Raw genomic sequence first — 16,392 nt, forward strand, 5'->3', positions numbered from 1 at the left:
GCTAGCGCGCGGGTGAGGCGTAGGCAAGGGAGAGCTGGTGAATGAAGTGCAGAGGAAATACTGTGTTGGGGAAATGAGAATAAAGTGGGGAATGGATGACTCTTTTTAGGGGAGCCCCACATAGATCTGCCCCATCAGAGTGGGGAGGTGATTTAATTTGTTTCCAAATTTTTGGAGACTAACGAGCAGCAGCAGAAGAATACACAACTCACATGTTGTAAACCGATGACAACACAATTAATCGAATTTTGAACCTACGATTCAGTTCGACTTGGGAGAGAGAGACTAGTGATACCCCATAAATGAGCCCTCAAGATCAGGCCCAAACCTCCGGCCCATCTCTAGCCCAGAAGGAAGGCCCATGACAGGCCCAGATATTCTCCTATAAATACCAGGTTTGAGTGTCTAATTCAGCAATCACTATATTATTTTTCTGCAGCACCCTTAGCTGCTCTTCACTTATATCCTCAGTCTCTGATTTGAGCGTCGGAGGGGCTATGTCGGGACACCCTCCTGGCCCCCTTCTAACAGTCTTATTCATGATTTCAGGCTCAGGAAAAATTCGAAACATGCGTCTAAACTAGTGACACTTGCTGGAATCGGATCCTAAATTTTTCGTGAGTATCAAAGGGGCAGATCACGGGAATGTGTTGAGCATTTTTCAATTTTTTAGTAAATATGCTATTACAAAGAATGCATTTTATCTTGTGTTATTCAAGTTCATTGTTGTGTTTTTTCATGCAATCGTTGTTTTAAAAAAGAAATAGTAGTCCACACTTTCTGTAGTTATGTCTTGTCTTTTATAAACAAAATAATTTTCATAACAAATTTATTGATTTCAATGCGAAGATTTCCCATGTTTCCTTCCCATATTATTTGAATATCCTATTTATTAATTAATAGTTAATGTTTTATGTCTAGGTGTAAAAAGTATTAATTCTCCCTCCAAAATCCAAAATGCTTAATTTATTAGTCTGTGTCAGCATATTTGATTGACAAATAATCATTTTTTTGTTCTTGAGTGTTCATTGTTTTTGGGTTCTCTGGCTTGTTCAGATTAGTGATATCTTGTGTGTATATTGAGTGATTCCATGACAGAATTGATGCCTAACATGAATATTTATTCATCCATCAATGAATTGGGGTTCTGAACATATGTTACACATGAGTTTAAATGCTGAAATTTCAATACAACTCTAAGCTTCATTAAGAGTTTTGTTTTTTTGCAGTTCCGCTAATGCTTTTTTTAAATGTCATTCTCCAGTGATTAGCTATATTTCTGAGCATGAACCTTGTGTTGGTCCAAGTGTTGATGTCTGATCTGCTTCATTCGGTTGATCGCATTTCGATTGTTAAAAGTTAAAGGTAGATTGATTTTGTGTTATTGAATTCAATACTGACTAATATCAAATCGTTTAATGATTAGTAACCTTTGTATTGTTTTGTTTGCATTCGGTTGTTAAAGATTAAATCGGCTGAGCATTTGTTGCAATGGACAGAGAGAGTTAATATAATGTTTTGTTTTTTCAAAAGTCAATTATGCTATTTGATTTGTGTGGGTATGTGCATTTGTAGTTTTGTTATATGTGTGTATGTTGCGAGAGTTATTTCTAGATATTTGTTTGCTTTTTGATAGGTTATATAGACATCTAAGAGAATATCTTGGGGAGTTGGGGAGGAATATGCACTCATTCATTTTTTTAAAGGAATATCTATCCCCGGTGAGGAATCAAGGAAGAGGGGGGCAATGTGCCTTTGTGGCGACAGTAACATGTTTGGAAGTCATGGTTAGGATCTCAAAAGTCCATCTCTCTAAGTGGTCCGGCCAATATTTCTACATCGACGATGTGTTTGACAATTTGTATGATGTATATCCAAATCTTCCTGGGGCCAAAGAGAAGAAAAATGATGTAAAGGGATGGAAAGGTACTCGAGTAAACTTTGTCCTTGAATTTGTTAAAAAGTATGGTCTACCACCAACCAGTTGCTGCTATGATCCACGGCTAAAAAACTTGGTCTCTCAATTTCATGAGAAGGTAAAATAACATAGTTATTATATTAATATCTGTTTAAACATGTTTTATAATAAATTGTCTTTTTTTATAGGCTTCAAGATGTCAAACCAGCTCCTATCAGAAGTTGCGTTGCTATGAGGTGGCAGAAAGTGTGAAGGATGCCCCGGTTATTTTTGTCATGGTTGCCTACCGGACCTTTATTGGTTGCCGAAAAGTATGAATCTATCTATGACATTATTTGCAAATAATATTTTATCTTTTGTCCATGATTCGGAACTATGAAACAATTTTTTGCATAAGTCGTATATGATGGACCGAGTGAGGATGAAAAATCAATCCCAGAAAAGCTAATCGGATAACAGGCGACGGTAATTGTTGGGAGTGTTAAGATCGAAGCTGAGAGCCAATGTGAGGAATACGTTATAGTGCAAAATAGCCACGGATGCACATTTGGCTTCTTAGGATTAGTAGTAATGAAACTTGACTATCCTGGTGTATTTAAAGAATTTTGGAAGCTGGATAAACCGAAATGGAACGACGCGGCACGAGCATTTTAGAACAATTTATTTTGAAATTATTATACTTTTTTTTCTTAGCATTTTCTTCCCATGTTAACATAGTATAAATCATCATTCAAGGTGACTCATAAGCGCAAACATTTGGATGTTATGGAACAACATGAAAAGGGGGAGACTTCGGCGTGCCTTTGAGTATGTGTGATTAATTTTATAAAAAAAATTTATATGATGAAAAAATTACAATTCATTTTATTGTTGAACATGTTAAATCTCGTTTTATTTATTTTCAAGTTCATTGCTGCTTAAATTTTCTGATGTCTAGTATCAAATATTTTTGTAAATGTCGGCAAATAGGAAATGTATTTCCTGTGGTGATTAATTTTGCGGAAATGATGGGTCGTATTTTGCTAGTTGCAGAAGAAACGAAATTTCATACGAAATTAATAAATGCACGCGGTTTCATACCTCAAAATTTGATTATAAATAGAGACACAATTCGATCATTTCATTCATCTCTTTTCGAGTTTTCTCTCATTCTATAGCATTTGAGTGCTTAGTTCTATAATATTTGTGAGGTGTTTGTTCTCCTGTATTAAGAGAGCGTCTGTTCTCTTTGGAAACACAGTGAGTGGTTGTACACCATAAAATATTATAGTGGAAATCTTTTCATCTTGCCCGTTGGTTGTACCCTAATAATTTTTAGGGATTTTTCACGTAAATCTCGGTGTCCAGTTTATTCGTTATTTTCATATTTATTATCTCAAATTACCGCACGTGGGACCAACAAGTGTTACTTCTGTCTCGATGAACTTGCATCCCTAGAATCTTTTTTGCTGGTTCCAAGTCCTTCATATCAAATTCCCTAGCCAATTGTGCCTCCAATCCTTGGACATGATCTTTGTTGGGGCCTGCTACTAACATGTCGTCCACATACAACAGCAAAATGATATAATCATCACCAGACATCTTGAAATACGTACAAGGGTCTGCACTCAGTTTGTTGTATCCAAAGCTCATGATATAGGAATCAAATCTCTTGTACCAACACCTCGGCGCCTGTTTGAGACCGTACAGAGATTTGTTCAACCTGCAAACCAAGTTCTCTTTGTCTTTTTCCGCAAAACCTTCTGGCTGGATCATATAGATTTCTTCTTCAAGATCTCCATGAAGAAATGTTGTTTTCACATCTAGCTATTCTAGATGTAGGTCAAACACTGCACACAATGCCAACACTACTCTGAGTGTTGTAAGCCGAACCACAGGTGAAAATATTTCATTGAAGTCGATGTCTTCTTTCTGAGCATATCATTTTACCACCAACCTAGCACGATACCACTCCACTTGGTTATTACCATCATGCTTGATCTTATAGACCTTTTTGTTTCTAATAGGCTTTCCTCCCTCGTGATAGTGTAACAAGATCCCAAATTTTATTCTTGTCTAATGCCTCCAACTCTTCTTGCATTGCTATCATCCACAAAGATACATTCGAGCTTTGAGTAGCCTCGTGGAAACTTGATGGCTCACCATCCTCTGATAATAGACAATATGCAATATTGCTTTCAGTGACATAATCTGAAAGCCAAACTGGTGGTCTTTTGTCTCGACTTGACTGCTTCATATTGGAAACTTCAGACTCAAAATGTTCTTGTTCTTCGTACTCTGGTACTGCTTCACAAGAAACTTGACCTTCGTCTGTCTTATTTTTCACCTGAAAAATAGTAGTTTCTGAATTCGGGGTGTCTTTGTCTTCTTTTACTTTATCTTCCTCGAAGATAATATCCCTACTTATGACAAGCTTGTGAACAGTAGGATCCCACAAGCGAAACCCCTTTACTCCATCAGCATATCCCAAGAAGATACATTTTCTGGATTTTAATCCAGCTTCGATCTTTCTTCTCATTGTACAGAACATACACAGGACTTCCAAATGTATGCAAATGAGAATAATATGTCGGCTTCCAGGTCCACATCTCCATCGGAGTCTTCAGATCAATCGCTACTAAAGGAGAACGATTGATAATATAACAAGCGGTTTTCGACTGCTTCAGCCCAAAATGACTTATCTAGACCGCAGTCCTCAACATAGCTCTTGTTCTGTCCAACAAGGTTCTATTCATCCGCTCCGCCACTCCATTCTGTTGAGGTGTGTAAGCCGTCGTGAACTGTCTTTTGATACCCTCATGTTGACAATATGCATCAAATTCATCATTTGTATATTTTCCTCCATTGTCAGTCCTCAGACACTTGATTTTTTTTTCAGAATGAAGTTCAACCCGCGCTTTTAAATCTTTGAAGACTTGGAAAACATCTAATTTCTTCTTGATTGGATACACACAATATCTCCTAGATAAATCATCAATGAACGAGACAAAGTATCTCGCTCCTCCTAGGGATACAACCGGTGCTTGCCAAGCATCCGAATGAATCAGCTCCAATATACTTTTGATTTTGGCAGTAGAAGTGTCAAACTTTAATCTGTGTTGTTTACTGGTAACAGAATGCTCACAAAAGGGTAGTGACACTTTTGTAAGTCCCGACAACATCTTCCATTCTGAGAGAATTTTCAACCCTCGTTCTGACATATGCCCGAGCTTTTTATACCACAACACTGTTAATTCTTCTCCTGAACCAATTGATGCAACAGCTAGTTCTGCCTCTTTGTGTGTTTCTCCCAAAAGTATATACAGATTTGCAGCAATTTTTTCCGCCTTCATAACCACAAGCACGCCTTTCACAATTTTCACGATCCCATTCCCGATACGGGTTTTGCATCCGATGTCATCCAATTGCTTCAAGGACAAAAGATTCTTCGCCAGTCCTTTCGCATGTCGTACTTCCTGTATGGTGCGAATGGTGCCATCAAACATTTTTATTTTGATAGTACATACACCAGCGATTTCCAAGGCATGATCATTTCTCATGAATACAGATCCTCCTGAGACTGGTTTATAATGATCAAATCATTCTCTCCGAGACGTCATGTGCCACGTCGCTCCTGAATCCATAATCCATGTATCATAAAATTTGTGCATGTCTTCTGCAACTGTTGCTGCTTCGCTGAATAATATTTCACCACTACTTGAATTACTGACGACATTTCCTTGAGAATTTTTTTCTATACCCGTACATTCTTTCTTGAAGTGTCCTTTACCGCCACATTTAAAGTAGTAAATATTTTTCTTCTTACTTCTCGACTTTGATCTACCTCGTCTTTGGCTCCCACTAGAGTCACGGTCCATGAATCTTCCTCTTATCATCGGTAAAGCCTCTGCCTGCTTCGAGGTTACCAGCATATCTTCCTTATTCTTGTGTCGGCTTTCTTCTCCGAGAACCGCAGTTAAGATATTGTCGAATCTTAGAAAGCCCATAAGAATATTGTTGTTTATGTTGATGATAAGTTGATCATATGAATCTGGTAGACTTTGAAGTAGAAGCTCCACACGTTCATTTTCCTCTATTTTATGCCCCATGGAAGTGAGTTGGGCATATAGAGTATTTAATGTGTTGATATGGTCGGTCATCGATGAGGATTCCGCCATCCGAAGAGTATAAAGCCTTCTCTTTAGGAAAATCATGTTGTGTAGTGACTTGACCTCGTACATCTTTGTCAGAGTGTCCCAGATAAGTTTTGTTGTTTTTATCTCAGAGATACTTGATAGTACTTCGTCTGCTATAGCCAAGTCTAAATTGGCAATAACATTATCATTCATCTCATTCCACTTTCCATCATCCGTAATTTCCACCGGTCTATCTCCAATAGCCGCCAAGTAATTCTCTTTTCTTAATACTGTTTGTATCTTTATTTTTCATAGCATAAAATTGCTTCTATTGAACTTTGTCATCTCGTACCTGCCCGTCATTAATAAAAAATCTCAAAAAAAAACTTTTCTGATGTGGAAGATCAGTCTAGGCTGCAAGCACATAGCATACTCAGAATTTTAAGAAATTTTAAACCAAGGCTCTGATACCACTTGTTGGTCCCACGTGCGGTAATTTGAGATAATAAATATGAAAATAAAGAATAAACTGGACACCAAGATTTACGTGGAAAACCCCTAAAAATTATTAGGGTAAAAAACACGGGCAATATGAAAAGATTTCCATTATAATATTTTATGGTGTACAACTCAACTCATTCACTGTATTTCCAAAGAGAACACACAATCTCCTAATACATGAGAACTAATGTATCTAAGGATCTTCTTGACCGTGCTCCAATGCTCTTGTCCAGAATTCGCTATATATCGATTAACTGCTCCCACTGCTTGAGCAATGTCCGGTCTTGTATAGATCATGGCGAACATCAAACTTCCCACTGCTGATGCATATGGTATTCGAGACATCTTCATCATCTCTGCTTCACTGCTATGACACATTTCGGAGGATAACTTGAAGTTATCTCAAATTTTCGCACATGGGACCAACAGTAAACTTGCTAACATAGTTTAAAGTACTAGATAGAAGAAAAGACTCTTTGCTGCAAAGCTACAAGAAATACAAATTGAGCTCTCAATGAAGATGAAAGATCGAAGAGTTGGTTTCATATGCAGATTCAACTTTATTTGCATTGTCAAATTCACTGCTGCTTGAATTTTTTGATGTCTACTCTCAAATATCGTTGGATGTAGTTTTAATTTGCATGTGAACAATTATTTGCATGATCTTCTGTGAATCTAGAGACGAATATGTCAATTTAGCTTCAAAATATCAAATGACTGATGGAATATTATTCAGTTTCAACATGCAGTTTATGTTAAAAATGAACTTTCACCAAATTGCTAAGCATTTTCATTCGATTACATCTTTATAAAATATCTATGACCGTTGAATAAAAATATGATTATTTATTCTAGAGAGAGAGTCTAATATTTAATTTAAGAAAATTCACCGTGATTTGAGTAACTTATTATTCAAATTTGATATGATTTAATTTCGTTGTTGGTTAGGTACCGACAATGCGTCTAACCTCTTATAAAATTTGAATTATTGAAAGTCTTTAATTTATCGTGAACTTTTTAGTTGTCGAATTAGGTAATTTATTTATTAGTTCAAAGTTATGCATAAGCAAGATTTGCAAATACCTTGAATTTTGGTTTGCAAAATTCTTGAATGGTGGCCAATATGCTTGAGTGACCAGATGCAAATTTGTGATATTATATTTAAATCAAATATTTCAAAATAAATATAATGTGTCATAACATAATTGAATTTTTTTAAAAAAATAAATAAAATAAAAAAACACGACCCCATATTTTTTTAAGAAAAAATAAAAATATAAAATTTGCAGCATTCGCCACATGGCTCCAAAGAACACAAAAATAAAATAAAAATGGACATTGTATTGTAGCGTCCGCCACCACGTACGTGCTTGGCGCTTGGCGTACCCTGCAAATGAGTTCCAGGGTATTTTTGCAATACTTTTGCAAAACTCTCCTGTTCACATTAATTTTGAAATTTTGTTTCTTTAAAAATTAAATAATTTTAATTAAAAAAAACCCCCCAAAATTTCAGTTTCAGGCTCATTAATTTTGAAATTTTGTTTCTTTAAAAATTAAATAATTTTAATTAAAAAAAACCCCCCAAAATTTCAGTTTCAGGCTTGATATTTGGTTAGGCATCGAATTTAGTTTCAGATGTAAAATTAAGTACACAATGGTTTGATTTTCGATCAGTCAGTGTTTGTGCTTGGAATAAAACTCAAAAATTGATGTATTGTGTAGTGAAATAACTGCGCAGTGAGTGAATGAAAAAGCTGCAAGAAATAAATCACTTAGAAAAAGTAGATACAAATGAATAGCGAATAAGCAGTAGCCATGTTTAGAGAAGTTCATCAAGACATATTAAAAAAAACAATGTTTTGAGAAGAAATATTTCGATTTGAACATTCAAGTAAAGTAGGACCGAAAATCTATCTAAACGTGACCGATAATATTTGGCTTTCAATCCATCATAAATAAGATACTAGTCGGTGGCATTCAACAATACATCACATAGTAACAAGAAAGAGCTTGAAAAACAGAGTATAAATTTCACAATGAAGTAAAACTCGATATAATAACATCTTCTAAATATAATGCTTGATAACCACTCTCTCCTGATTCTTGCTAGCACCTGCAACTCACAAATTTTGAAATGTTAGTTTTGGGCAACCGTACTAATTTAATATTTCAAAGCTCCCCTCTGCACCGCCAGAACCGACGGCAAAGGCACGGTTACCACCAGCAGAGCCCCTATCTTATATATATATATATATATATATATATGTATGTTATTTTAAAGGAGGAATATCAAATGCATACATACACGTACAAAAACATAAACGACAGGTGATTGGACAAAAGAAACATCTAATCTTGTATTATCAGAGAGGAATCACCAAAGTAGAAATGATAGCAGTATCAAAAAATATCCTCAAGCATTTACTTGAAAAAAACACCCCAACAAAAGCATCAGGCTTATTTGGTGGCTTACATCTACAATTTAACCAACATTGACCATTTCTCTGCTCTGCCTACAAGGTTCTCTCTCCCCTTTAGACTTATAACACAATCAGATAAAAATTCAAACAGCTGTCTTACGATTACGACAAGCAACTCGCTAGTAAATCCAAATTCCTTCATGAACAAACTGAGAGATTTATTTCATTGAAGTTGGTTTGAATTGGCGTTCGTACCAATTTTCACCATTTCTCTGCCCTGCCTTCATTGTTATCTCTCCCCGTTTCATATTTTATGACTATAGACTTGAGACTTTAATCGAATCAAACAAATATTCACGAAGTTGTCATCCAATTACAACAAGCAAGCGACCCATAGTGTGAAAGATTAAAAAAAAAAAAAAAAAAAACTGGCTTTTAAATCCAAATTCCTTCATGACAAACTGAGAATTTTATCTCATTGAAGTTGGTTTGAATTGGCGTGCTTAGCCTTTGCACCAACCTATGATTAACACAAACTACAAATTTGTAAATTTTGCTTGAAACAGCAATCCACACACACCAAACATTGAAAATTCATATAAACTAGGAATCAGGATAGTATGCAAGAACAGCGAGAGGATCGTGCATTATTCACGCACAAAGCAATACCTCATCCTTAACGCAAACAACAGCTCGAAAAAGACGACACTCATCACTTCTACCATCCCGTGCCCAGAATGTCATGCAGTAAGACGGAGACGACATAGAGTAGAGCCTCTCAACCTTTATGAGACCGAAATGCTTTTGCTGTTATTGTCCCAAAAATATGCAGAACAAAATTAGGAAGTGTGCTACAAAATCAGGGCTACAAAATTGCTAGATAATATGTCTAACTTCTTTCTGATTGTAGATGTTTATGGTCAATTCCGCGTATTTTCCAACCCAGTCAAAGCATTTGATATCCACTGCTGTCATCATTCCACAGTTCTTATACAAACAAGAGTCCAAATAATCATCACACATCTGTCAACAAATTTAAATAAAGTTAAAGTTTTTTACACTCAGTGACACAGATTGTTCCACCAATTAACAGATCCAATTTAGATCCAATTCACGAAACAAATTGTGGGTCAAAAGAACAATATGATGGTAAGAAACAACTTGCAGAAAATTCTTTCCAAATTGTGTTTCTTCTAAGCAAGGACAGAATAAGATCCAAAGAAACGAATCACATGGAGTAAAAAAGAAGAAATTTGTATACCTGATGATATGAGTTCAATTTATCTCCAGTCGTATGAAACACTGCAAAATTAGCATAGCAATACGATTGAATCTAATTTCTTTTGTCAGTAATCAAGTTATATTCACAAATAATCGAATATTTTTTCGCAGTACAAAATATTTCGCATATAATATATATATGCGAATAACAATAGAGTAATACCTATGTGTCAATGATTTCAACAAAATATGGAATGAAAGAACACACTGCATATATATATATACATGTGACTGTGCGTGTGGGTGTTTGTGCATGTGTGTGTGCGTGTGCGTGTAACAACACGATTATTAGAATAATATACGAGTGATTCAGTGGTGTAAGGATTTTTTGTTTACTACAGGAGAAGATAGAAGCGAATGATTTAAATGAAATGTTGTGCATTAAAGATTGATGCATTTTCTTCAAACAAATAAAACAACCACCATACATATTTAATCACAAAATGCTCAAGTTACTCTAAATTAAAGTGATCTTTTCACGAGGATTGGGCATCCAACACGTCAATCATACTTGCAAAACTATTACTATCAACTTCCGTTTCAATAAGAAATTCTTCCACCTATAATCTTATTGAAAAAACGGTGGTATTGATGAAATGATAGCACTACAATCTTTCTTTGAAGATAAGTATCATATCATATCACAACCTCAGTCAAAAACCAAAAGTTGTTTGATATTTTTCATTTTCTTTACTTACGTGTATGTTTTTGTTTCTAACACATGTAAAGAGCTTTTAAGAGGTGAAGAGCGGCGCAAACATGTCTTTTGAAGTTTTATGCTGATGTTGATATGTACTAATTTGACCGATTTTTTAACCAAGATCAAATACAAATTGCAAATATGTGACGGAAATAGAAATTTTATTTTGGAGATAGAACATTCATAATGCAAACATAGTTCAACTAACATCCCTATGTCCTCACAAATGATTTCGCATCATCAATTCTTCAATCTTGATATCCGTGAAGAACTATACAATTTTGTTTTTTCCCCAATTTCATCATGAAAAATACGGATGCTTCGTACAATGTTAGATGTACATCAGGACTTTGATTTATAATATTTTTATATTTTCATTATCACTCATTCTTCTAATAAAAAAAATTCCTTTAAGCAAATCTCAACGATGAGACAACTATCATGTCCATATGAAACCATTTTTTGTCGCAAAAATTGTAATCATATCATCATTTGCATGCCCAACATATTATTTTTATACCAAACATTTAATATGAATCTAAATTCTATTCAATCAATAATCGGTCATGAATACCAACAAGCACATGCTTTGATAGTGTAACAAATTGTTTATCAGTGGCTTTTAAAAATATTTCGGATCGACTAACTAGACAAAAAATGATAAATAATTTTCCCCATGAAGTCATACGACACCTGATTAAGTGAAAATACATTGAATGCTATGCAAAGATTCAATTATTGATCCTAATAATTGTAGTTTTCATGATTATTTTATTGTGTTTGATCCATCATCAATCATATACAGGTCCTGTGGCATTGAAAAAATTTGAGAACAATTCTATCAAACATAAGAAAGAGCTTCACACATACTTAAATTATACAGAACTAAAGGGATGAGCAGGATACCAGCACACCTAAATTTCTTAGCTTACGCTGACACTAGCAAATAAAAATTAAATGCGATGAAACATAAATATTCACTACAAACTCTTACTCGTGGGTGAGACAAGAATTACACCAGCAACATAGCCACCTCCAAGATCATTTTTACTGGTTTCATGTATGGGAAAAAAAAGCTATTCAGAAAATGTTGTACAATCATGAACCTGATCTCAAAAATTTTTCAATTATAAGAGAACTTTCAGGGAACCAAGATACACTACACAGTTATAAAATAAAAAGACCAATATATGTGGAAAAACAATGAACACCCCAAGCATAGCGACTAAATAAAGGTGCTTTGATCAATCTGACATCACTGTCCTCATTAATAATATATGGAAGCAAATAAAGTAAAACTTTATGATTTATCATGGCCCAATTAATTACATAGCACATTCATGAATAGATAGCCCTAACAACTAACGTAATGTTAAAGGTAGAAGATAGAACATACAAATACTCAATCAATGGCAAATAAACACCGGAACATGTTAAAAAGTAATTTCTGGATAAACTTGTACCATGTGTTAGAGGGCTGATCTTCACCACTTTCACCGAGTTTTTGGAAATAATCGTCCGCGTAGTCAATCAGAATTGAAATTTCATGGACATCCCCTAAAAGATAAGACAGAAATCAACCTTCAAACTTCTTAGTCAATAACAAGTTTAATGATAAAAGGCACAACATTTGATGGCAAATGTATTCCTCTTTCTCTTTCTCCTATTTAAAATCTACCCTAAAATTTACACCTTATGGCTTTGACGTCTGTGTCACACTCAGTTTTAGGTTTAACTCAAGCTCAGACTGTAGCAAAAGACTGCACCAGCCGGAAACTCGAGAAAAGACCTCAAGCACTCGCTTAAATCCACCTTGACACAAGCATCAAACTCCATTTGGCCGGCTACATTTAAAACTTGCTAACCAGCATGCACCATATCTCTACTTTGCCTTAAATCTTAATACAACCTCTCCCTATTTCATCTCTTATGGCTATGGACTTTGAAAGTTGAAAAATTAACAAAAACAGAAAAAAAGAAAAACACATTTATCATACAGTTAAAATAACCCCACAGCCCAATGTTTAAAAGCTAAAATGAACTAGCTTGTAAATCCAAACTTCTTGATGACAGATTGAGAATTTTAATTTATTTAAGTTAATTTGAATTGGCATGCCAAGCCTTTGTGCCTTTGCTGACGATTGAATTTTTAAGACTTTTAAAGATATTTTGTTTGACACAAGTGCATCCAAACACCACACAACACAATCATCGAACATTCATATAAACCAATAACAAAGATTACAAAAACTCTAATGTAATATGTATCAAAGTAACTAGGATATTCATGGTGAGGATGGTACCTTAATCTCACAAAGCAATACCTCCTCATCCACCACACAAACAACGCCTTGAAAAAGATGGTGCTCTTCACTTACAGCATCATGTGCCCAGAAAGTCATGCAGAAACATGTACCTCCTCTGTTGAGCTTCACAACCTTCACGAGATTGAAATTCTTTTTCTGAAAAAAAAAATTGCACCATAAGATTTTTATGTCCATTAAATAATCAGGGCCGCAAATAGATCAAATAATATGTCTAACTTTTTGCTTTTTGTAGAAGTCCAAGGCTAGATTTGCCCATTTGTTGACGTTAAATATGCTGGTGTTGATGTTCACATTTGTTCTGCCTCCACCGACATCCATTTCATGTGGGTCATACTCGAAATAGTCATCACACATCTGCCAACAAAATTTTTAAAAAAATGGTTTTGTGTCCGAGGAAATGGTGTCAGATATGAATAACAATACATACGAAGTCATATTGAAATTCCCAATCAATGAATCCATATGTTAGATCCAATTCACAAGTCTATAAATTGTGGATCAAAAGAATAATAATACAGAAATTTGCAGCGAAGGATGAAATTACGTACGGCACGAAGCTGTGACATCCCAAAGTTTTCCATCAGATGAAAGCCCTGCACAAATTAAGTTTGCACGCAGTGCAATCCGTGCGGACGGTGCCTACGTGGAGCAAGCGTGGACGCTCCTACGTAAGCACCGACGCTCCTACGTGGAGCACCGTCCGCGCTACCAAGCGCGGACGGTGTATTTTGTAAATTATTTTTTTTTATATTTTTTCGATTTTTAATGTACGTTCATTCATTATCATGCCTGACAACTTCACGTGAAAGGCGTTCATTCAGTCGATGCCTGAGAACTTCACGTGAAAGATGAGATTCTGAAAATTCACGTGAAGACCAATAATTCAAATAAGACTCGAAGCTATACAGTCTTCACATTTTATTCTCCTATATAATTGATGAAAAATTCGAGGAACGAGGTATCAACTTTCTCTTAAATTTTTTCTCGATTTTCGTTGACAAAATGTCTAACATCGACGTACTCTTATATTTTGGTGGTCATGTAATTAGCGATAATGGATCGATTGAATATAGCATTCCATTTGTTAGACCGATACGAGTATTACGATCTATTAATTTGACGGAGTTAGTTGAAGTTGTGCATAAAATGTTAGCAATCGATCCAGCGAATTTTTCTCTGAAGATGTCAACAAAGTATTCATTCATGGAGAGAGCATCTTGGCATGAAATTGAAGTCAATCTCGTTGATGACGATGCTTTACAGTTCATAATGCAATGTGACAACATGCATGTTTTGCATCTATACGTGGAAGCAAATTCAATTGAGCATAATGTTGGATTTGATGATCTTGAATCTTACGTTCCACATGCATCCGATACAGGTTTTTATAACCAACCCGGTACGTCTACATATGGTGGTTTCCAGGAGCAAGAATCTTATGTTCCACAGGTTACTGAAGGACTCGGTAATATGAGTTTCGATGATGTAAGTGGGCCTTGGGATCAATATATAAATGTCTCGTCGGAACAAAATAATGCTCATATTGGCCGAATCCAACATTAGATACGAGCGCTCGTTGTCCGGATCAGGCCAATAATGATGATATTTGGAGGACTGATTCCGAACCCGATATGTCATACAGCGAGTCTGAAGAAGAAGAAGTGAATGTTGATGATGAAGTGAATACTTTTACAAATCCTGATGAGGGTACATCATCTCGACAACCACCACGTGACACATTACAGAGGCAGACCCTACCATTTCTGTCAAACACTTCTGAGATGCCATCATTTTTCAATAAATATTTTGGTGAAGAGCCTCATGATTCTGTCGATGCTCCTTGTGGAGTGCAATCAAGCTATTACAATCCGGATAGAGGTGAATTATGCATCAATATGTTATTTAAAGATAAGAATGATCTTATTGCATCTATCAAGGATTATTCAGTCGGAGTTGTCAGGCGTGAGTACCGTGTCGTGGTTAGCACACGCAGTTTGTGGAAGTTACGTTGTAAAAATAATTCTTCTACGGTCATTTGTCGATGGGGACTTCGCGTTTCTTTGAAGGCCAAGACTGGTTATTGGAAAATAACAAAATATGACGGGCCTCACACATGTATATCTACCTCTATTGGTATAGACCACAAGAATCTGAACAGTGATATGGTGGCACATACGCTATTGGGAGTTGTTCGTTGTGATCCTTCGTACGAGATTAAGTATATCATCGAAAATGTGAAAGATAAATATGGATATCAAATCTCGTACACGAAGGCATGGCGAATTCTGAAACGTGCTATTGAAATTGCTTATGGTACATGGGAGAGCTCCGTGCAATTACTCCCCAAATATATGTGCGCTTTGTCAAAATATAATCCGAGAACAGTTGTGGAGTGGAAGCATCTGAGAGCCAACAATGAAATGAGTAAGACACTGAACTATGTTTTCTGGGCATTCAGGCCGTGTGTTGATGGGTTTCGGCATTGTCGGAAAATAATTAGTGTTGATGGTACACACTTGTATACCAAATACAAGCATAAAATGTTGATCGGTGTCACTCTGGATGCAAACAATCAGGTTCTACCGCTAGCATTCGCTATTGTGGAGGAAGAAACAACAGATTCTTGGAAATGGTTTTTGGAGAGCGTAGGAAGACATGTTGTTCGTGGTGAAAACGGCGTGTGTCTTATTTCTGATAGACATAAGGGAATCGTGCGCGCAACTGCAGAGCTACCATATTTTCAACCTCCATACGGTGTGCATCGTTTTTGTTTGAGACACGTGTGTTCAAACTTTAACGCTAAATTCAAAGACGTGCATCTGAAATATTTATGCTGGGCGGCAGGCACACAAAATCAAATTTGTAAGTTTGAATCAATAATGGAGGCAATCGACGGCAGACCCTGGAATTGATTGCCGTCTTCAAAATTGTCGCATTACACGATTAGGACGATGCATCTCCACAATGTCAAAGCATATAAGGGGACAAACACATCGCCATATTTTATTGTCGTATGAATCAATAATCGTCTTCACATCTATGCCATTTTTCTGATATACGCTCCAATTAAACTGTAAAAAAAAAAGTAAATTAAATTTCAGTATTCATTTAATAAATCAAAACAAAATAG

The 16,392-nt window shown here is 35.7% G+C and overlaps 1 protein-coding gene across 3 annotated transcripts; it reads right to left on the reverse strand.

The window, feature by feature from the left end:
- Positions 1-8,445: 8,445 nt before the first annotated feature.
- Positions 8,446-13,887, reverse strand: LOC142535610 (uncharacterized). 3 transcript variants are annotated; one of them, XR_012817655.1, is made up of 7 exons: positions 13,811-13,887; positions 13,479-13,616; positions 12,399-13,397; positions 11,930-11,985; positions 10,216-10,256; positions 9,849-9,977; positions 8,446-9,761 (listed from the first exon to the last, which is right to left on the reverse strand). XR_012817655.1 is itself a non-coding variant. In XM_075641824.1 (6 exons), coding segments are annotated over exons 2-6 (459 nt in total). In that variant the 5' UTR covers positions 11,931-11,985; positions 12,399-12,563; the 3' UTR covers positions 8,446-8,497. The 3 variants fall into 3 exon arrangements, 2 of the variants coding, with proteins under 2 accessions (XP_075497939.1, XP_075497940.1); XM_075641824.1 differs by lacking the exons at positions 13,479-13,616; positions 13,811-13,887 and having other exon boundaries at positions 8,446-8,647; positions 9,624-9,761; positions 12,399-12,563; XM_075641825.1 differs by lacking the exons at positions 13,479-13,616; positions 13,811-13,887 and having other exon boundaries at positions 8,446-9,474; positions 9,624-9,761; positions 12,399-12,550.
- Between the last annotated feature and the right edge of the window lie 2,505 nt (positions 13,888-16,392).

This window comes from Primulina tabacum, chromosome 2 (genome assembly GCF_025594145.1).
Source record: "Primulina tabacum isolate GXHZ01 chromosome 2, ASM2559414v2, whole genome shotgun sequence".
Classification (NCBI taxonomy): domain Eukaryota; kingdom Viridiplantae; phylum Streptophyta; class Magnoliopsida; order Lamiales; family Gesneriaceae; genus Primulina; species Primulina tabacum.